Raw genomic sequence first — 24,082 nt, 5'->3', positions numbered from 1 at the left:
CTCATTAATATGAAACGACCTTTGGTAAAAAAGGGGGAGCTGGTCTAAGAACCACCTTGTCTTTGTAGGTCAGGAACGGGGCCCGGCAAGATAACGCTGCCAGCTCCGAGACCCTCCTGATCAATGTTATGGCTACCTGAAACACCACCTTCCAGGAAAGGTATGACAAAGAAATCCTGCAGCGGCTCAAAAGGAGCTTCCTGCAGAACACTTAGGACCAGGTTAAGGTCCCAGGCGTCCAAAGGTGCCTTATAGGGAGGTACCAAGTGGGAGACCCCCTGGATGAAAGTCAACCTGCAAGTTGGTAGCAATCCTGCGCTGAACGAGGACGAATAAAGCTGATATCTGTCTTCTGAGAGAACTGGGAGACAGGCCTGAGAATTTCAGTGGCGAACAACCGTTGCCCCGGCAGCATGCAAAGAAAACCTTCCAGGTGTGGTGGTAAACTCGTGCCGAGGTAGGCTTTCGGGCGCTAACCATCGTAGCAACCACCTTGCGCCCGAACCCCGCCTGTGTCAGAATCCAGGATTCAACGGCCAAGCCGTCAAACACAGGGCCCCCCGTGTTCGGGTGGCAGATCGGGCCCCGGGAACGTGTAGATCTGGACGCTCTGGCAGGCGCCATGGCACGTCGACGAGCAGCTGCACTAGATCTGTGTACCACGCCTGACGAGGCCAGTCTGGGGCCAGCAGAATCACTGGCACCCCCTCTGCCTTGATTTTCTTGATGAGCCTCGAAAGCAGAGGCAGCGGGGGAAACAGGTATGGGAGGCGAAACTGATTCCATGGCAGAACCAGCGCATCCACGGCGATTGCCTGCGGGTCCTGGGACCGCGCGACGAACATGGACACCTTGGCGTTCACCCTGGACGCCATCAGATCCACATCCGGAGTTCCCCACCGTTGGCAAATCTGCTGAAAAACCTCTGAGTGAAGTGACCATTCTCCGGAAGCAAGCCCCTGCCTGCTGAAAGTCTGCCGCCCAGTTCTCTACCCCCGGGATGTGGACCGCCGATATCAGCGAGCGGTTCCTCTCGGCCCAGCGAAGCACGTGCCCTACTTCGCGCATGGTTTCCCTGCTGCGGGTGCCCCCCTGGTGATTTATGTTAGCCACCGCCGTGGCGTTGTCCGACTGAATCCGGACGGGGCGGCCTGCTAGAAGGTGATGGAATCGATGCAGAGTCAGCCGGATCGCCCGTATCGCCAACAAGTTGATCGGAAGGGTTGCCTCCTGCGGAGACCACCGTCCCTGGGTCATGTGGTGGCGAAAAACCGCTCCCCAGCCGAAAAGGCTGGCGTCGGTTGTGACCACCAGCCACTGATCGGGGGGGGGGGGGGAAGGGTTTCCCTTGAAGCAGGGAGGAACTGATAGGTCAGGCAGTCACTAGAGTGGTGGCCAGAGAGGACAACCAGCACTGATGATCGAGCGTGAATGGGTTCTTGTCCCAGGCTGACAAGAGGGTGTGCTGCAGGGGACGAAGATGAAACTGGGCGAACATGATCGCTTCCATCGCTGCCACCATTTTCCCCAGAATCCTCATGCCGAAACGGATGGTGTGCGGGACTAGTTCACGCAGTACTTGCACCCCTTGCCGGAGGGCTAGGGCCTCGTCTCGAGGGAGACTTACCAACCATCGACAAGTGTTGAAGGTCATCCCTAAAAAGGAAATTCTCTGAGCTAGAACAAGGGATGACTTCTTCACATTGACTAACCACCCTAAGCGGGCAAGAGTATCTAGCGTAATGCTGACACTTTCCTCGCATGCCTGCCTTGAAGGGGCTTTGACTAAGAGGTCGTCTAAGTAGGGGAATACTACTATGCCCCAGGAGTGCAGGATGGCCATGGGGACTGCCATGACCTTTGTGAACACTCTGGGGGCCGTGGCTAGCCCGAAGGGCAGCGCTGCAAACTGAAAATGTAGACAGTTGATGACGAAACGTAGAAACCTTTGATGCGGAGGGAAAATGGGGATATGCAGATAGGCGTCCTGGATATTGATAGAGGCCAAATACTCTCCCTGCCTCATTGCCGCTATGACTGAACGGAGAGATTCCATCCGAAAATGTCTGATCCTGATAAATCTGTTCAGGAACTTTAGATCCAAAACGAGCCTGGCCGTCCCGTCCTTTTTGGGAACTGCGAACAGGTTGGAATAGAAGCCCTGCGCCTTTTCGTTTTCCGGTACTGGAATGATAATTCCGTTGCGAGAGAGCGAATCGATGGCTTCTAGTAGAGCCCTTGCCCGGTATCCACTTTGGGAAGCTGGGAAAGAAAAAAAAAAAAAAAAAAAAAAAAACCAGCTCTGTCACCCATGCGTCGTGCATGAAAATGAGCCAGGCGTAGTGAAACCGGAGTAGACGGCCGCCTACCCCGCTGGAGCCGACTGACAAACGCCCCGAGTCATTTGGCTGAGGATCTTTGGGACCTGGATCCCCTCGACCTAGACTGGTTAGCACGCATCCTCCCCAATGGGTTGGCTCTATATGAGACCTGTCGGTCCCTATTGTGATTGGGACGCCCTGATGCGGTGGAGTTGGCCGCTGTCGTCCACCCGGGGTTGCGAAAGGTCCGAAATCGCGCCTGCAACTGGTGACGAAACGGCGGCTTGGCCTTTTGCTGAGGAATAAAACCACTCTTGCCTCCTGTGGAGTCGGAGACAAGCTGATCTAGCCTCTCTCCAAAACAGGTAGCCACACTGGTAAGGTAGCGCTGTCAAGGACTTTTTTTGAGGCTGAATCAGCCCGCCATGTCCTTAACCATAGAGCTCTCCTAATGGAGATTGCATTTGCGGCTGCAAGTGCTGAACAGTTGGCCGCATCTAAAGATGCATCAATCAAGTAGTCCGCCGCCATGGCTGATTCGGGATTTCTGATACCTCCGCTGGCAGGCCTAGGTCCTGCAAGGCTCTATTCAAAGTTTCTGACCAAGAAATCATGGCCTTGGCTACCAATGTTGCTGCGAACGAGGGAGAAAGCGCTGATCCCGATGCCTCAAACATTGAGCGAGCCAAGGTCTCTATGAGACGATCAGTGGGATCCTTAATAGAAGAACCACTAGGCACAGACAGTAAAGTTCTAGTAGCCAAGCGCGACACCGGTGGGTCCACCGTTGGGGATTCCGTCCACTTTTTACGGAGATCCGGGGGAAAAGGGTACTTCGCCTCGAGTGCCTTCTGACCAGAGAACTGCCTGTCCGGCCGTTCTCTGTGTTTTTGCATTATGTCCTCAAATTCAGGGTGAGTGCAAAATACTCTATGGGGACGCATGACACGCTTAAATGACACCTTATGGCCCGCAGCCAGAGTGGACTCATCCTCAATCCCCAGAGTCTTGGTTGACGGCTTCTGTGAGACTGTCAACCGTTTCCTGACCACCTAGCATATCTAGGTCCAGGGGCATATCCGAGTCATAGTCCGAGCCTTGTTCGCCATCGACTGCTGGTGACGGGGAGCGAGAAGCAGAGCTCACGGATGCCGAGGCACCAGCTGGACCGGGAGACACCGAGCGGGTTCATTTCCCCCAGGTCTGGCTGGAGTGAGAGTGGCCCCTGCAGGCCGGAGGCTCGTGTGAGGTAGAGGACCCCTCTAAGACAGGAGAGCCACTGTCTCTGCCCCTATCTGGGGCTCGAAGGGACTCGATTGCTCTCGTGACGCCATAGATTGCGACAGTGACAATGCCCATTCCGGGGGACCTGTTATACTGGGCTCGGTCGCAGGGGAGGGCTCCCGAGCGCGTTCGGACTCGCAGGCTTCGCATACCCGTTTGGTCTGCGCCCGCGGAAAAGCCGACTGACAGGAGATGCATGCAGCGTACAGGAACGCATGTGTCTTAGATTTTCCTGACATGCTGTATCTGACAGGTCTCCGTGCTGACAAACAAAAGCGCTGGGGGAGGGCGCACTTTGTTCCAGATAGCACGGCCTGTCCGCGGGGCTGGGGCGCAGCACTTACCCCAGTCCTGTGTCCCCTGTGTCCTCAGCGTGCGAGGCGCCGCTTTAATCTGCCAATAGTGCAGGCTGGCCCCCGGAAGAAAAAGAAGGATCCTAGGGGCGGCCAGACCTCCCGAAATGCTCCGGAACCGGATCCCTGGACGCTGCAGGAGCCCTCCTTGGCCATCCACCTCCGTCCAGCTCAGGTAGAGGGGAGGGGGGCCCTAAACGATCAGGACGGTGTAGGCACCCTAACTCCATCTAACCCACTGCAGGGGTGAGGAGAGGGACCGTCCGCCACCTTGCCCCCCCCGCAGTCCTTAGCATTGGTGGGGCAGTGGGGCCGCACGAACTACGCTTGTGCCTCTGTGCAGCCTGGAGTTTCCATACCCTCAGGTGGACAGGGCTAAGTCCGGCATCATGTCCCACGTTGCGGGAGAGGATACGTGGAGGGACACTCGCACGTGCTCGCCTGTTGTTGGTTTGGGGAGATCGGACCCTTTCAATAGGGTCCGTCACCCCTATCTCATCTTCATGTGAAAAAAGGGAACATCCGGAAAAAAAATCCCCGTTGCGGAAGAGGATACGTGGAGGGACACTCGCACGTGCTCACCCGTTGTTGGTTTGGGGAGATCGGACCCTTTCAATAGGGTCTGTCTCCCCTGTCTTATCTTCATGGGGAAAAGAAAAGGAAAAAAAAAAAAAAAAAAAAGGTCAGTCTTGAGACAGACCGACGTGTGCCTCCAACAGACACTAAGCAAAAAACTGGTTTCCGCCCGCAATCGGGGCGAGGATGTATACGGCGGAGGAGGAGCTAACCTCTTTTTTTCACTTAGTGTCAGCCGCCAAGCGGCAGTAGCATACACCCACAGTACCTGTGTCCCCAATGAGGCAAAGGAGAAATAACCATTTTTACGTGTTTTCCACAATGAAATGCACTTTGATGACAAACCAATTACTACAAGTAATGCCTAGATGCCGGCTCATTCATCAGACACAAATTGATTTCAATGTTTTAACACCTCTGCTTGCAGTCAAATGTTCTGTGCACAAAGTATTTTCTTATGATAAAATGTTATAGCGCTGATGTAAGTTTATGTACAGTATTAGATATAATGCATACTCATTTAAAGTACCTGTAAGTTCCCTCTTTAAAGCAAGGTCTGCTGGGCAGGAATTGCTGGTGACACCTACAACAGTATCATTTAGCTGCGAAGTATCACTGTACAGGCCCAAGTGGCTACTGGAAAAAGAAAGCTGCAAACAAGAAGAATGAGGACAGAAGTAATGTAACAATCAAGATAAATTATTTATGCAAATAGACCAAGACATGCGAAATACCCAGACTCATTCACTCAGGAATAGACATACCGTGTTTGGCATGGACAGGGCAGGTTCTGTGTACACAAACATGTCATCTAGACCGATGATGTTATCAAGGACTTCATCCATCTGAAAAGAGGCAGCAAAGACTTATTGATGGTCACTTACCGTACTCGGTCAATATTCACATATTTATACACAATGTACAAATATGCATCCACACAATGTACAAGTATGCATCCACACCAATCTTTTATTAAAATAAAGAATAATTATTTGTACAATCATCTAATCCAAAGCTGAAGAATGGTCCTTGAAGTCTGAGGCATCAATGTTTGTGTGGAACACTCTAAAAAGGATTTTACAATATGCACTTGTACAATACTGTGCAAAAGTGTTAGGGTACCGTTACACATAGCGATGCACCAGCGATCCCAATAACGATATGGATCGCTGGTGCATCGCTAAGTGGTCGCTAGTGAGCTGCCACACAGGCAGATCTCACCAGCGACATAGCAGTGGTCGGGGGTCGCTACTTACCTGTCAGACGAGGCCCGTCGCTCGTCGGCGCCACAGGAAGCCCAGCAGGAATTTGCCCGACGAGAAATGGCCCTGGCCGTTCTCGCGCGACCAGCTATCATCGCGGGGGAGCCGGTCGGAGGCAAGTATCAGACATAGCGATATCGCTAGCAACATCGCTGCTGCGTCACAAAAAACAGTGACGTTACAGCGATATCGCTACGTGTAACGGGCCCTTAAGGCAGGTGCGGAGAAAACCATACAATGTAAGAATGTTTAAAAAATAAAAAATAAAAAAAGTAGAAGGTTATTGATTTGATTTCGATTGATAAAAATAAACTATATGCTGTGACCAAACCTTGCCTTCAGAACAGCATCAATTCTTCTAGGTACACTTGGTGTGATCAATTACCACTTTCATGTGTGGGATGATATACAATCATTAACTGAAACGGCAATATCTGTGTATGAGGCTTAATACTGGGTGAAAACAAGTCTCAAAGACTGACCGTCACTTCCAAACAGAAAACAGGTGTGAACAGGTGGAAGTTAAGAGCCACTTCCATATGTAACTAGCAAACTAAAGCTGCACTCTAACGATATAGCGTGCAAACAAGGAATATATGAAATTAGAATTGCATTGCTGCTCTAGAAAAAAAACAAAAAACAAAGTTAAAGTGAAGAAACTTTGCGAATAATTTGGCCAATTCATGTGTGCCCAACAACAAGGTAGCCTTCTTTGCTGGGAACCTTATCAGAATGTGATATATCTTCCAGGCTGAAAGCCTGCATGATTCTCTCATCCAGGAAAAAAAACGATTGTCACACCCAGGAGAGAACGCAAATTGTAGATCTATACTAATTTACACGATGACTCCTCTGCCAGATCCAAGCCATAAGAAAGGTTTGGATTTTACTCCTTATATGAATGTATTTGTTACTGTTTAAGCACTACACAGTTTTTCATATATCAAATCCAAAATTTAACAAGCTTGTTCCATGCTTTTCCACACATACTCACAATCTTAATAAACAGAAGAAAAAAAAGGCAATCAAAAGGAGATTCTTCAATACAAAAAGTGAAACTCCTATATTATATAGAGACATTACAGAGTGATCTATTTCAAGTGTTTATTTCTGCTAATGTTGATGATTATGGCTTACAGCCAATGAAAACCCAAAAGTCATTATCTCAGTAAATTAGAATACCAGCTTGAAAAAGGATTTTAAAATCCAAAACGTTGTCCTACTGAAATGTATGTTCAGTAAATGCACTCAATACTTGGTCGGGGCTCCTTTTGCATCAATTGCTGCATCAATGCGGCGTGGCATGGAGGCGATCAGCCTGTGGCGCTGCTGAGGTGTTATGGAAGCCCAGGTTGCTTTGATAACAGCTTTCAGCTCGTCTGCATTGTTTGATCTGGTGTTTCTCTTCTTCTTGACAAAACCCTATAGATTCTCTATGGGGTTAAGGTCAGGCAAGTTAGCTTTCCAATCAAGCACAGTGATACTGTTGTTTTTAGACCAGGTATTGGTACTTTTGGCAGTGTGGGCAGGTGCCAAGTCAGTCTGGCAAAAGAAATTTCCATCTTCAAAAAGCTTGTCGGCAGAGGGAAGCATGAAGTGCTCTAAAAATTTCCTGGTAGATGGTTGTGCTGACTTTGGTCTTGATAAAACACAGTGGACCTACAGCAGGAGATGACGTGGCTCCCCAAACCATCACTGATTGTGGAAACTTCATACTAGACCTCAAGCAACCTTGGATTGTGTGCCCCTCCACTCTTCCTCCAGACTCTAGGACCTTGATTTCCAAGGTCTAGTGTGAAGTTTCCACAATCAATGATGGTTTGGGGAGCCATGTCATCTGCTAGTGAAGGTCCACTGTGTTTTATCAAGACCATACATTTCAGTAGGCCAACATTTCAGATTTTAAAATCATTTTTCAAGCTGGTGTTGTAAAGTATTCTAATTTACTGAGATAATGACTTTTGAGATTTCATTGGCTGTAAGCCATAATCAACATTAACAGAAAAACACTTGAAATACATCACTCTGTTTGTAATGACTATAATATATATGAGCTTCACTTTTTGTATTGAAGAATTGAAATAAAGAAACTTTTTGATGATATTCTAATTTTGTGAGATGCACCTCTGTACAATTTTGATTCAAGTGTTTTGCCCTTGTTGAGAAGCAATATCCTGAAATGTAGCCAGTTTTCTACAATGGAGTTCTACCTCTGCCTTTTAAATTTTTTTAAACTTGAAGATGGAAACCCGTTTTGCTGAATATCCAAATTATACAGGATGCTGTATGGATGTGGTTTTGTCAACGCGTTTTGAGGTGATCACACCTAGTCATCCACCACAACGATAGGGTACAACTTGTAGGAATGCGGAAAGAAATAAGAAAAAAATAAAAAAATAAAAAAAAACGCTCCTCCATGGTCATATGACCAGCACATCGCGTTATATTGTCGGGATAACACCTTTGCGCAAACTTAGAAATTGAATAGAAAAGTCAATTTGAAATAGGGAAAAGATATATGAAAAATAAGAATACTGGTGTTAGGAAATAAAAAAGGAGCAGAATTAGAGGTGGATATGGGTGTTTATTATACTAGTATGCTGGGACTGTGCCTTAGTGGTATGAGCTACTAGAGCTGGAGTAACTAAGTGAAGAAAAAAAATCTGCAAGAAAAAAAAAAAGGAGGTGGTAAGGGGGAGTTTGATAAGGAAAGAAGAAAAAGATGAACAAAGGGGAAAAATAAGAAAAAAAAAATATTTCAATATAAAAAAAAGGATGTGCACACGGAGTTTATTTGGATCTGCGAATTCTGTAGTAAAATCCGCAGGTTTAGTCCTGCGGTTTATCTGCCGATTTGCCTGTGGTTTTGCCCTGTGGTTTCACACCTCATAATGGATGAGGTGTGAAACCGCAGCATTTCTGCACAAAAGAATTGATATGCTGCGGATTGTAAACTGCAGCAAAACCGCGCGGAAAAATCCGCAGCATGTGCACAGCGTTTTCCAGTTTACCATTGAAACAGTGGTACTGTACAACGCACCTAAATCTGCTGCGGACCCGCAGCTGCAGAAACGCTGCGGATCCGCAGCAGAATCCGCACCATGTGCACATACCCTTAAATTGTGGAGTGCAGAAAAAGAAACTGCTTGTTTTTATGAGAGAAAAAAAAATATTGTGAAGACTTAAAAGCATCGTGAAGTAATGAAGGAGGAGACTATGCCTGCTTATAGCCATGACATTTGATACCTTAAAAGTTCTACACATGGCCAGAACCCAAAAAAAAAAATAAATAAAATAAAAATAATAATCAATGGGTCAATATTCTAAAAGACATTACACAAATTAAATTTCTATTAGTGAGTGAATGAGATATCATCCTGGCCTCCTTTATTACTTGGTCACCACTTTAATACACTGCTAAAAAAAAAAAAAAGGGAACACTGAAACACCACAACGTAACTCCAAGTCAATCACACTTCTGTGAATCCAACCTGTCCAGTTGTGAAGCAACACTGATTGTGAATCAATTTCTCATGCGGTTGTGCAAGTGAAACAGAAAACAGGTAGAAATTATAGGCAATTAGCAAGACAACCCCTTTAAAAGGATTGGTTCTGCAGGTGGTGACCACAGACCATTTCTCTGTTCTCATCCTTTTTGGCCACTTTTGCATGTAGTCATTCCTCTCGCCCATAGAGGTACTGTACAGCAGCATGAGGTGGTGTCTACAACCCACAGAGGTTTTTCAGGTAGTGCAGCTCATCCTGGATGACACATCAATGCGAGATGTGGCAAGAAGGGTAGCTGTGTGTCAGCACAGTGTCCAGAGCATGAAGCAGATAACAGGAGACAGGCTAGTACACCAGGAGGGCCGTAGGAGAGCAAGAATCCAGCAGCAAGACTGCTACCTCCTCCTTTGTGCAAGGAGGAACAGGATGAGCAATGCCAGAGCTCTGCAAAATGACCTCCAGCAGGCCACTAACAGCCATGTGTCTGCTCAGACTGTCAGAAACAGACTCAATGAGAGTGGAATGAGGGCGCTCCATCCACAAATAGTTGTTGTGCTTACAGCCCAACACCGTGCAGGGCAATTGGCATTTGCCAGAGAACTTCAAGATTGGCAGACTCAACATTGGCGGCCAGTGCCCTTCATGGATTTGTGAAGATTCAAGCACGTGTGACAGACTTGAGAGTCTGGAGACGCAGTGGAGAATGTTCTGCTGCCTGCAACATCCTTCAGCATGACCGGTTTGGCAGTGGGTCAGTAATAGTGTTGGGAGGCATTTCTTTGGAGGGCTGCACAGCCCTCCATGTGCGAGCTAGAAGCACCCCAACTGCCATTAGGTATCGGGATGAGATCCTCAGACACATTGTGAGACCATATGCAGGTGTACTGGGCCCTGGGTTCCTTATGATGCATTATAAGGCTAGGCCTCATGTGGCTGAAGTGTGTCAGCAGTTCCTGAATGATGAAGCTATTGATGATGTGGACTCGCCTGCTCATTTCCTAGACCTGAATCCAATGAAGTATATCATGTCTCGTTCCATCCACCAACACCACATTGCACCAGACTGTTCAGGAGTTGACGGATGCTTTCATTCAGGTCTGGGAGGAGATTCCACAGGAGAACATTCACAGTTTCATCAATACCATGCCCAGGCTTTGTTGGGAGGTCATACAGACACGTAGAGGCCACACACACTACTGCACATCATTTCTTCGTCTTGAGGCAATTCCACTAAAGATGGATCAGCCTGTAATTTGATTTTCCACTTTGAATTTGAGTATCGTTCTAAATCCAGACCTCCATGGGATATTAATTTTGATTTACATTGATCATTTTTAGGTTTTATTGTTCTTAATGCATTCCACTATGTAATGAGTACAAATTTGCAACTGGAATATTTCATTCAGTGATATCTAGGATGTGGTATTTTAGTGCTCCTTTTATTTCCAGCAGTGTAGTTCACCTAAACTTGCAGACAGGGCCGTGGAGTCGGTAAGCCACAGTTGCGACTCCGACTCCGGCTCCTTCATAAATGGCCAATTCATAACAACAAATTTACTGTTGTAAAATAAACATCGTGCTTATTCAGTTTCTCACCATCATATAAGTAATCAGACCACTTAGAGCAAAAACTACATTTATTAGAATACAATTAGAATATAGCAAATAACTTTTATAAACTTTTCTAAACTGTAAGTAAATATGCAATAAACACTTTTATGCAGTTAATAAGAAGAAATCTATAAATTTGTCCTCAGAAAAAAGTATTGCCTCTGTCAGATCCTCCTTCATGGATGCCCTCAAATCTGATCTAATTATTTTGAGAGCAGAGAACAACCTCTCTACACTAACTTGTGTTGGTGGCAAAGCAGTAACCACTCGGGCAACATCTCTGACAATGTCAGGATTCAGAGGAATCGCTTGTTGCACTGTTATTTTTGATGAACGGTCAAATTTCTCAATTTCTTTTAGTGCACATGAAAAATTCTGCTGAAATGTACTGGCTGTGTTCCTTGATGGGGATGACTCTTCTTCTATGCGGGAACGCTTTGCACGGTCCTTGTGATCCAAATATTTTTCGAAATTAAATTCTTCATCAGTTGATGAGGGTGAAGATGTGGCAGGACGACCAAATTCTTCTTGTTCCTCCTGACTGTTCTGTAGCCCTTTCATCCTTACTGCTATTTCAAACAGAGCTTCTTTTCCTTAGCTGTTGATCATCTAGTAGAATCCGATGCATTGGGTCTACATAAACAGCTGCCAAAAGAATGTTATTTTGTAATAGTAGCTCCTCTCTCCGTTTCATTGATGTAGCAATGCCACTTGCAATTAACCCTCCTCTTTGGGACAGGCGAAACATCAGGTTCTTCCACTCCTTTAAGAAAATACCTGGAGTTAAGTCCTCTGCTTGTAATTTTTTAGTCACTGTAAATGGGTGCTCTAGCAATTTTTCCAGCTCAGTCACCTGATTCCACTGACTTTCATTTAGCGTCAGTTGAGGGTTAGCCATGTCTACAAGAAAGGTTTTCAGTTCAACCAAGCGCTGAATCATTAAGTACGTACTGCCCCATCGTGTGGCTTGATCAATAATTGCCCATTTCCAGCACGTCTCTTCAAAATTGAGTCAACTTTAAGGGTTCTGGCAACAGTAGCCAATTTTCTCACCTTGCCAATCAGTGCAGCAGCATGTCCTTCTTGCAGACTGTCTCTTATAGCCAGCTGTAGCGTATGCACAACACAGCGCATGTGATGAATGAAAGAACATATTGACACAGTTTCAACAAGATCATCTAAACTATCATGTTGCTGTTCATCTGAAGCAACTTCAGTTTGCTCCTCAGTTACAATACTGTGTTCCTCTATTTCAAACATTTCTGTGTCTGTGGACCCAGAATGTTCTTCTAGCTGCTGGTCACCATCATTACTCTCATTCATTAGCTTAATAGTACTTATCATATTTGAAGCATTGTCAGTTACGACAGAAAGAACTTGCTCTTTTTTAAGTTCATAGTCTTGCAGAACCTTTTCCACCAAGACCTGGAGAAACTCACTGGTGTGAAGAGCTTTGGTGTCTTTTACTGCCAATGTCTTGGTAACCATTTCATTTTTGTCACAAACAAATCGGACATTGATGGCAAAATAGTTCACTCTGTGACGTGTGCAGGCATCCATTTTAAGAAACAGAAAGCGTCCCTTGAGAGTTTTTTTAAGTTCTTCCTTTTGTTTAAAAGCTTCTTCGATTACTAATTTTCTAATACTCTCTCTCTCCAGAGAAACACCAAGCTTGCGGGCCATTTCCCCATTCAGACACATAAAAGCTGGTCGTGAAAATAATGAAATAGGCACACTATCCTTTACAACAAGCTCTATGATCTGTTTTTTAAACGTATCTACTGTCATTGTCACAGTAACTTTGTCACTGACAAAATATCTTGCAACTGATGGCTGCAAAGTTCTCTGCTCCTTTGTTTGGCTGGAAGAGCTGGGCACTGGTTCATTGGTTTGGATGCAGTCTTTCTCATCCACTGCTTTCAGTACTTCTGGATGAAAGCGCTGTAAATGTCTCTTTAGATTAGAAGCTCTGGTAGGAGCATTTTTATCTTTGCCTGAATATGCACTCATCTTGGCTTCACAGCATTTGTTTTCGTCTGGATCATTTGTCATACACTGACAGACATAATGTTTTCTATCTTGAGTGATGGTGAAATGTTCAAATACAGCTGATTTAATGTGATGCTTCTTTGACATTCTCAGGTTTTTAATTCTGCATTCACAATCCAAATGACAATTGTTTTTCCTAAAAACAATTGTACAAAATTATTGCCAGGTCGTACAACTGATATAGTGGTCAGTAATACTGTTATTATTCCTCATGTACTCACAGTTAACTGATGCAAAGTTTGTTGAAAGGATAATACTTCTTACAGTCTTCCTCTTCTGAGTAGCAGGCAGCTGTGAGATGCTTGGAAGATGCACACCTAGTATGATCTAGTCTAGAGGAGGAGCTTTACTACTAAGAATTTGCAACACATTTTCACTTTCATACATTGTAAGTAGGGGGGTTGGGGCAGCATGAGGTTAACCAAGTATAAGATTAGATAAGGGCAGTGGAGAACAGTGACACACAAGAAGTAAGAAATGTCTCTATCTCCAGCAGAACTGCTTATCACTGTTGTTCATAGTTTGATAGAACATATATATATTTGAGTAACATTTATAAAATTCATATGAAAGTTCAATTATGAAATATTAATACATTTTTTTTTTAAAGCTGGAGTCGGAGTCGGTACATTTCTACCGACTCCAACCAAAACTAACTCCGACTCCACGACTCCGACTCCACAGCCCTGCTTGCAGATAATATGAACGAGATAGTTATCATATGAGGCAGCATAAGTGGCACCCAGGCAAACACTAACTGATAGACAATACACAGCAATTGCTCACCTCTCTTTCCGGGTTAGAGCATAGATTCATTCTCGCCATGGGACTGTTAGGTGCACTGTTTCCTGCTGAAGATGAAAGGCGTGCTTGGCGGTGGGCAGGAGAGGATGGAGCAGGAGGGGGTTTTGGAGATAGTCTGAGTGGATTTATTTGGGAGGCAAATTTGTTTCCATAAGTGTCTGATAGATAATCTCGAACCTTCTTGTCTCTAGACTGTTGTATATGGTAAGAAGTTGGGTTCTCCAAGTAGCTCTGAACCTGTGGTAGACAAAAGATTTAAATAGTTAGAATTATCTTAAGATGCTTGTTGTATTTTTTTAAATTATAAATGTTTCTAAAAAATTGAGAAAAACATGTGCCGACTCCTCTCCTTTCACAGGGGAAGCAAGAAGCAATCACAGGACCCCAGTTTTCAAGACATGCGAGACCTACATCATTACATCTTTAGGCCAAACCCAGGAATAGGCCACAAACAAATGTCTGAGATGTTAGTTTCTCGGTAAGACTCAAAAATGGATACAGGGAAAATGGGTTATAAAAAAAAAAAAACCACAACACACACACAACAACCTTATGGCATTGGAGATAAAACAGCATAGCAAGGCAGCATGGTGGTTCAGTGTTGCCTTGCAGCATTTGGGACCTGGGTTTAAGTATGACCAAAGACAGTATCTTAGCAAAGACAGTATCTTAGCAAGTTTTCTTCCAACATACCGTACATACCGATCAGGAACTTTAAGAATCCCAATGGAAACATTTGGTGATGACAATGTCTGTAAAGTGCTGTGGCACTATAAAAGCAAGCATTTTAATTAAATTGCCTTGTTCACGATCTATTGGCCATTGCTGAGAACTGCAGTGACATTATTTGCAAAGAATAGTGTTGAAGTTGCTTTTGGAAACCTCTGCCTCCCTGGCAATGGACAGAGAAGCCAACTATATGCACCCCGGCTTTATCAGCGCACTGTGCATGCCCACGTGGAGGCAGTGACTCAGGACTCAACCAACTCTGCAAATCTGACAGCTGGCTGTGCCCTACATTACTACTGCCTACCTGGGCATGTGCGGTGCACCGATGAAGGCGGAGTGCATATACCCGACCTCACTGCCACTCAACAGTATTTGGGCGTAGTTGGACCTCACTGGCTGATGCCAGATCTGACCTGACACTGCTGAATATCTTCTGATTTTTATGGGAAATAAGTATGTGGTCTTTCATCTGCCATACTAAATTTCCTGGGCAAACTGCATCTTCAAACCTCAAAGTTGCCTATTTTTTTGTTTCATCAATGCCGAGCAAAGAAGGCAGATACTTATTCATCAAGCAATATCAGGAGGGTTTTGTGGATTGGCTCCAAATTTATTCTGCTGCAGGATAACACCACCAAACAAAGTCAATGTCATTAAAATCTATATTCAGCAAAAGAAAGAACAAGGAGATCTGGAAGTGCTGATATGGTCCTCACACAGCCATGAACATAATCATCATCGACTCTGGCTAGGATTGTATAAAGAAGCAGAAGGATCTGCGCAAAACTACATTCACAGAATATCTGTGGTTAATTTTCCAAGAGGTTTGGAACTACCATACCTCCCGAGTTCCTTCAAAAACTGTGTGCAAGTGTGCCTAGAAGAATTTTTGCTTTGATGCCATTTTGAAAGCAAAGGGTGGTCACCACAACAAATCTGGTTTGGATGTAATGTTCTCTTGTTTATTCCTTTTTTATCAATTAACAAAATGCAAACTATTAAAGTGTTTTTCTCAAGTTGTGTCTTGAGCAGCACACAGCATTTCAGTCTCCTTACTTCATTGTTGGTAGGCTGACACTTTGCCTTGATTGATAGTTCTGGTCTGACTGTTGCATTTCAGTGTGGCTGCAGTACTGAAAGCCTGGCTGCTTAGAGGAAATTAGTTTTATTCCTCTCGGCACCCTCCAGCTTTCAGTCATAGATGAGCGGCTGGTGGAGCGTCAGTCATAGCTCAGCACAAAGTGAGCGGCAGCTGTAACCTTGCACCAGAACTGACAGCTGGCTCTGCAGTATATCAGTACTGAGTTGACTATGTCAGTTCCAGCTGCCATTCACCAAGTACTGAGTGGTTACTGAAGCCACGTCTCTATGACAAAGCAAGAGGCTGCTGAAAGTGCAGTCAAACGGCTTCAAATTGCTGTTAATCTGCATATTGACCCCATAAATGCAGGTTAAGTGTTTTTTTAATTTACAGATTCCCTTTAAAGGTACTGAGAGACATTAATGGTCTTTCAGTGCTTCAGAGATAATCTGGAAAATGCGGATAGTGCAGGCCAAGGTATTGTGATTTTGCAGGACTGATAAGAGCTCCATCCAGAGCAGAGAACGAGTGGAAAGTGAGCAGCTAACTGCGGTAACTCATAAGATAAAGGTGATGGCCTAAACCTTAAGGTAGATTAGCAATATCAGATCAATAGGGGTAAGATAATCGGCACGCCCACTGATCAGCTGTTTCCAATGCTGGCTGGAGCTATGCTGTTCAGCTCATAATCCCATTTGGCCGCATCAGGCACTCCCCCCTGATCAGATAGCGATGACCTATCTTAAAGGACAGGCCATCAACATAAAAAGTACTGGACAACCAGGATAACGTCTATGCCTGGACTGTAGCTACTGCGCATACTTGACCATGCTCTGGTTGCTGACCTTTGGCAACAAGCGGTAGACTAGACAAGATAGGAGGAGAATGACAGCACATAGAAAAGGCAAGTCAGTTGCAAGTTTGCTGACTTTTATGCAGTCTACCCATTGCATAACATTAGAATACACTTTTAACACTTCTATTTTAAAAAAACCTTCTTACTTTGCAGCATTTTTTAGATCTGCCTAAAACTTTTGCACAACAAGGGCATAAATACTAAATAAATATATTTTACAAAACAATAACTTTCTGCAAGCAAATGAGGTTCTCGAAAACCCACTCGCATGTCACAGATCAGTTTTTAAATACCCATTAAGGAGTTCTGTAGAAGAATTTTGTCATGGATTTTACTTCTGCATAAAATTTAGCACTGAAATTTTTACCTTCAAGACCTCCATCGGAACTGGTGGTGGAGGTTGAAAAGAAGCAGGTGTATTGATGGCCGGCGAAGAAGTGGAAGGCATGATGTGATGCGGCATGAAATGCTGCTGATGTTGTAGCTGTATTCGTTCACGTTGCTCTTCCTGCTGAGCCTGTTCTTTCATCAGCTGCATACGAAGACCAATTCTGGATGCCATGGTGGAAGGCCACTTAATAACCCCTGCAAGAAAGATTTGTAGCTCATCATTAGAGTGAAAACAGATTAGTTATTTGTAACCCCAATATCTCAGCACAATCATAATGTCAGAACGGTGTCAGCAAAAGTGCACGATACCCTTACCTATTTACTCAGGTCGCACAAGGGCTATACACCATTATAGCACTATGAGGTTTCACATTGTTAAGCAAGACACTTGTACAAAAATATGTGACTTTGTACAGCAGGTGAAAAGTATTAAATATGTCAATTTTCTAAGTAAATATTTCTCTAAAGGTGCTATTGACATGAAATTCTCAGACCAGATGTCGGTAACAGTTAGTGATGAGCGAGCGTGCTCAGGAGTTATCCGAGCATCTGGGAGTGCTCCTAGATTATGTTTGAGTCCCTGCAGCTGCATGATTTGTGGCTGTTAGACAGCCTGAACACGTGCAAGTATTGCCTGTTTGTTAGAGAATCCTCACGTGTTCAGGCTGCCTAACAGCCGCAAATCTTGCAGCCGCAGGAACTCGAACATAATATGAGCACACCCAGATGCTCGGGTAAGACGTTATCTGAGCACGTTCGCTCATCACTAGTAACAACCCATCCAATCCACAAAGAAATCAAAATTATGAGTAATGAGAAAAGGTACAAGGAAAATGTATGGAACAGATGCAGAAAAAGGTGCAACAATCCATGGAAAATCATGACAAAATGAAATCCATTAGTAAATAGAAAACAAGCCTGCCACTTAGTGAAAAATAATATCAGCTGGTTCAACTAATGGCCTATAAAAAGGTGTCTCATTGCCAAGGTGCCACACAAGAAACCTCTCATGATGAGCCGTCTCATGACTTATGCAACCTTATTGTTGCAAAACATATTGATGGCATTGGTTACCGAACAAATTCCAAACTACTGATGTTTACAGTAAGCACTGTGGGGGCCATAATCCAGAAGTGTAAAGAAAATAAATTTCACCATAAAGGGTTTCAGGATTGGAAAGAATCAGAGATGTCCAAGAGCCAAGGACCACCTGTGGAGAGCTACAGACAGTCCTGGAATCAACAACCATTTCAAAGAAAACTATAAAAAGTAATGCACGCAACCTCTGTATGAACGCTCACCATGCAAGACTCCAGTGCTGGACAAGAAGCATGTTTGAGTTTAAGGTTTGCTCAACAACATTTAGACAAGACTGAAATAATGGGAGAATACAGTCTCGTCAGAGGAGCCTAAAATTGAATGCCATAATACACACCATGTTTGAAGGCTAAAAGGCACTGCATATCAACCCAAAAACACCATACCAACAGTGATGCTTGGAGGTGGGAACATTGTGTGGAGTGGTTTTTCAGCACACGTCACCTCCAAACTTCATGTAATTGAACGAAGGATTAATGGACAAATGTAGCAAGATTTTTTTTTAAATAAATCTGCTGCCATCTACCAGGATGATGAAGATGAAACGAGAATGGACATTTCAGCAAGACAATGATCCTAAACACATAGCCAAGCAAACTCAAGTGGTTTCAGAGAAAGGAAATAAAGCGGCTAGACTGGCACAGTCAATCACCTGACCTGAATCCAATAGGAAATTTATGGAAGGAACCAAAACATTGCATAAATTAATAGCACAGGCAAGATATATATTTTTACACACTTCTTTTCCTGCCTCCTGAACTTATCATCCACTCTGATAAAACAGCACAAAACGATACTGGACAAAGCAATACAGCCTGCAAGCACAGCAAGTTAACAGGGTACAGCTTCTATTATACTCCATGGAAAGGAGCAGGGGGAGGAGGAAGAGTAAGGAACACTCAGCAGTGAGACTGTGCTGCAGCTTCAAGTAACTGTTTTATGTCATTACAGAGTTGGATTCACAGCAACATAGCTCAGCACTGCTGTATAAATGTTCCCCATGCCTCTGCTGCTTCTGTCTGTGGTACAAACAGGAAGAAAAAGAGCAGAAATGTGTTGCTTTTCTTTATTTTATTTTTTTAAAGAAAAGATTGTAATGCTTTGCGGTTGTGTGACACTTGGATAGAGCTAAATATGGATTTTGATAATATCCTACAGTCACTTAGTAAACTGAAAAATATGTTGACTGTTCCGAGAGGGACCCAAAACAAACTTCAAATGCAACCTTGAGCTACGGTACTTACAAAAAACAAAGATTACTGTTTAGACTGGCCTCCACAGTCCTTAGACTTGAATATTACTGAGAGCTTATACATACACTACATTATGAGCAAAGAAGCATTCTGCAAGGATGATGGGAAAGAGTTCCTAAAACGGAATACTAAAGCCTCATATAGACAGACGTAATGCGGGCTCCCTTTAGTATCTGTATTAGGCTGACTTCACACGTCCTGATATTTCCGATACCGGAAAAACGGTACCGGAGATAGCTGTGTGTCCATTTGTCATATCCGTGTGGATACGCACCAGAGCCTAGTATTGAAACAATTTGTTTCAATTTTAACCCTAAGACTTTAAAAACGCACACGGATGGCACACGGACGCCATCCATGTGCAGTACGTGTTGACACGGACCCATTGACTTGTATGGGTCTGTGTGATCAGTACATACGCACAAAAAAGGATGTGATGACGTGTGGAGCACACGGACACACGGTCCGTGAGAAGACACAGACATGTGCACAGACCCATTCATTTGAAGTGTCAGTGTCTCCGGTACGTGTGAAAATTGTCACCACACGTAGTGGAGACACTGAGGTGTGAAAGAGGCCTTATGTGCGCAAGGTGGGTCCATAAGGTGGCTTTTAATAACATGAACTAACATTAGCATGGGGAGCCATGCGGCACTCGAACTAAATGGTTGTAATAAGGATGCCAAAATTCACCAGCATTACGGTCATCTAAACGAAGCCTGAGCTTGCTAGCTTTGAAGTTTGGGATTTTGGATTGATAAACTGAAAGCGCAAACCTTCACTTATTGCAAAATCAATGCCACTGGAATTCAGCAAACAATCACGAGGTACTGAAAAATTGCAGAATATATCAGTTTGTTCCTTGCTGGAGGAAAGTCAACAAAAAGTGAAGTTTAACCCGAAATCCAAATGGTCACATATAGCAAGTAGATAAGTTGGGCAATCCTGAAGAGAAAGTACCGGTAATCCAAAGTGCAACTCGTGCAGATGGAGCATATTTATTGGGAAGACAATAACTGGTCTTGGCACGCAGTTTGTACCTTCCTTATTAGGTTCAAATAACAATGGCAATAAAAAAAAAAAAACAGTCATATACCACAAGACCGGTACTGATCAGTCTGGCGAAGCACTTGGTTTGTGCTTTTTCTAGAAGTTTGATCTTTGGTACTAAAACGCTTTGCATGTGACTATCACAAGCCAAGTCCACCAGCAACTGATATGACCTAAGGTAGGAAAAAATGATGCAAACTAGATTTTCAAGAGGCCTTCTGAGAAGGATTCAGGTTTTCTAAAACCACTCGTTCTACCCGCTTGGAAATTATATAGATTATTAAAGTTTTATTTTTCCTGGAAATCCCTTTGAAGTTTTATTTTATTTTTTTTACCCCAGAGAGGATTTAGCCGCACATCATGTAAAGTAGCGGAGTAACTCTTTAATAAGGATATATGAACAATAGGTCATCATTATCAGTTGGCACCCTGTACCCACCACCATCTGCTATTCTCGGTGCTGACGACAGCCAGATGTTCCAACGCCCGGGTACTGCACATTCTCCACTATATGAAGGGCTAGGAGTTGGTCTGAAGTACTAGCCACGGTAATTACACAGTTTTATCTTGCTGCCCATTGTGTTGGATAGTCAATGCAACCCTCTTCTTCCACTCTTAACAGACTGATGTAAAAAAAATTGGTTATTTTTTAGAGCTAATGTACATGACTTTTTTTTTTGGGGGGGGGGGGTGATGGAGAGGGAGAACAGATGCATTTAAGATCTTATGACATTTGGATCGATTTTCATACTACTTCACACTTTGGAAGACCAAGAGACAATTACTTTTTTCAAGGAATGCACAGTGCTACATAAATGTTGTCATCTTCACTTCATACTATGGGTCAGTACGATTATTGATAAAAAAAAAAAAAAAAAAAAAAGTACACATTTATAAATTTGTTAAATTACTTTTACACTAACTTTTTTGTTATAAAAAAAAAAAAAAAAAAATAATATATAAATTGTGTGGTCAAATTGGTCCACTCCCCCTAATGCAGCTGAAAAGACAAGAGCCACCACATGCAATAGAGTGCTTGCAAAATAGAAAAATAAGTGAGATATTTTGTTAATTCTGCATAGGTTAATCCTGGTATAATCTGTAAAGGATCTGGATCACAAGTTAGCTGGTATCACTCGGGTAAACACCACTAATATGAACGTCTGCTTAACTCGCCATTGAAGTGAAAAGATAAGGAAACCATCAAGTCATTGCTTCCATCTATAACTCGTCAGTCTTGATTTTTACCACTAGAGGTCACTAAATTCACAAATGAGAATTTATAAATAATTAGTGCTTCTCACTAAATTAGACTATCAAAAAGTACATTTTAGGCAATGTTGATGATTATGGCTTACAGCCAATGAAAACCCAAAAGTCGTTATCTCAGTAAATTAGATTACTTTATAACATCAGCTTGAAAAATGATTTTCAAATCCGAAATGCAGGGCTGTGGAGTCGGTGCTCATTTTGGTGGAGTCGGTATAAAATGGTCCGACTCCTAAAATATATAATAAATTGGGTACGGTAGTTCAATGCAGGATGTGCTGAATATTTTTTCATAGGAATTTGGGAAAGTTATGAAATGTCCTATAAATGACTGTTCTATTCCTGATCTAAGGCTACATTCACACACAGCGTTTTTCCTGCATTTTTTGAGGATACGTTTTTCAGTTGCAAAAGCAGATCAGCTTTGTAAAAAACTGCATCACCTGAAAGGTTTTTGAGCTCATAGATAATGTTTTCAATAGCAAAAGCAGATTAGAAATCTGCTCTGTCTATATATCCATATCTGTCTATCCATATCATCATATCTGTACCAAAAAGAATGAAAGCCGGGTAGCACACAGACTAACACTCCTTTTTTTTTTAGCACCAGTCAGGTACACCTCATAGCTGCCCAAAAGGACGCCCAGGACAGGCATTGCTCGTCTTCAGTAACACATCAACATCAATTGATAGTTGGAATAAATAGACTGCATTCACCACATCTTCTTAAAGCCTGTTTCACACATCCGTTTGTCACCATCAGTCAAAATCTGCCGTTTTGCAAAAAAAAAACGGATCCACCATTTTTCTTGGCGGATCCGTTTTTTTCCCCATTGACTTGCATTATCGGAGGATTTTGACTGACGGTCGTCCGTTGCATCCTTATTTTTGTGGATCCGCCAAAATTTTGGCGCCCGCTGACATCACCGGACAGACAATGAAACTTTTTTTTGTAGCCGGATCTGCATTTTTGCCTTTTGCTACATATTTAACCCTAAATCCAATCTGGCTGCTGGAGAACTCTCTCTCGCCTGATTGCCCGATCTCACCGCCAGTCCCCGCAGCGTTGCCCGATCTCTCCTCGCCGCCAGTCACCACGAGATTGCCCGATCTCAAAGATGCCCGCGGCGATCGAGCCCCGCATTCGTTCATGGAGGTACTCTTGCAATCCTGCGAGATCGCAGCCATACTTTAAAAGGACACTTTAATTCATGGCGCTTTCCTCCTTTCACGGATCCGTAGGTCGCTGTCATCCAATCTTCGCTGAACGGCAACGGATCATTCCCCCCCCCCTTTAGCGGATTTTAGCTGACTGCCAACTACGGATGTGTGAAAGAGGCCTTAGGTGCAGGCTTTATCTTCAAGTCTAGGGGTGTGCAGCTTGAGGTTCTGCAGCAGCTGAGGTGTGCAGTATGAAATTCTGCAGAGCAGTATGAGGTTCTGCCCCCCCCCAGGTTTGATCCTGGCTACGCCCATAGTGTGAATGTAGCCTGAGGATCTAGGCTGTCCTAGCTGAGATAAGTCATAGTGTATATATATATATATATATATTACATATACACACACACAGTACAGACCAAAAATTTGGACACACCTTCTCGTTCAAAGCGTTTTCTTTATTTTCATGACTATATGACTATGAAAATTATAGATTCACTCTGAAGGCATCAAAACTATGAATTAACACATGTGGAATTATATAATTAACAAAAAAGTGTGAAACAACTGAAAATATGTCTTATATTCTAGGTTCTTCAAAATAGCCACCTTTTGCTTTGATTACTGCTTTGCACACTCTTGGCATTCTCTTGATGAGCTTCAAGAGGTAGTCACCGGAAATGGTTTTCACTGCACAGGTGTGCCCTGTAAGCAGGGCTGTGGAGTCGGTAAGCCAAACCTGCGACTCCGACTCCTCAATTTCCCTTACACCGACTCCGACTCCAACTCCGACTCCGACTCCACGACTCCGACTCCCACACATATTGCTTATATTTAAGTGAAAAATTTATTGTAGTACAATGTGAACCTCAGACATTTAATCATTTTTATGATCCAATAATCAAGATATTTAGATAGAACAGAATATATATTGGTGTACTACCCGGTTTTCATTCTTTTTGGTACAGATACGATATGGATAGACAGATATGGATAAATGGATATATAGATAGAGCAGATTTCTAATCTGCTTTTGCTATTGAAAACATTATCTATGAGCTCAAAAACCTTTCAGGTGATGCAGTTTTTTTTAAAAAGATGATCAGCTTTTGCAGCTGAAAAACGTATCCTCAAAAAACACAGGAAAAATGCTGTGTGTGAATGTAGCCTTAGATCAGGAATATAACAGCCATTTATAGGACATTTCATAACTTTCCCAAACTCCTATGAAAAAATATTCAGCACATCCTGCATTGAATTACTGTACCCAATTTATTATATATTTTAGGAGTCGGAGTCGGTCCATTTTATACCGACTCCAACTCCGACTCCGACTCCACCAAAATGAGCACCGACTCCGACTCCACAGCCCTGCCTGTAAGGTTTATTAAGTGGGATTTCTTGCCTTATAAATGGGGCTGGGACCATCAG

At 43.6% G+C, this 24,082-nt stretch overlaps 1 protein-coding gene across 2 annotated transcripts in view; it reads right to left on the bottom strand.

Annotated features, from left to right (window-relative positions):
- TFEB (transcription factor EB) overlaps nucleotides 1–24,082 on the bottom strand; it is a 63,448-nt gene that overhangs the window by 8,799 nt on the left and 30,567 nt on the right. For both annotated transcript variants that reach the window (XM_073542470.1, XM_073542469.1), the window contains exons 2-5: nucleotides 16,801–17,018; nucleotides 13,750–14,004; nucleotides 5,299–5,379; nucleotides 5,064–5,184 (exon numbers count right to left, since the gene is read on the bottom strand). In XM_073542470.1, coding sequence (XP_073398571.1) covers nucleotides 5,064–5,184; nucleotides 5,299–5,379; nucleotides 13,750–14,004; nucleotides 16,801–16,995 — 652 coding nt within the window. In that variant the 5' untranslated portion in view covers nucleotides 16,996–17,018. The remainder of the gene's footprint in view (nucleotides 1–5,063; nucleotides 5,185–5,298; nucleotides 5,380–13,749; nucleotides 14,005–16,800; nucleotides 17,019–24,082) is intronic.

Source organism: Dendrobates tinctorius, unplaced genomic scaffold, assembly GCF_039654945.1.
Source record: "Dendrobates tinctorius isolate UK_male_01 unplaced genomic scaffold, ASM3965494v1 ptg000127l, whole genome shotgun sequence".
Taxonomy (NCBI): Eukaryota; Metazoa; Chordata; class Amphibia; order Anura; family Dendrobatidae; genus Dendrobates; species Dendrobates tinctorius.
Note: the sequence above shows the minus strand (reverse complement) of the source record. Positions and strands in the feature narration are given on the sequence as shown.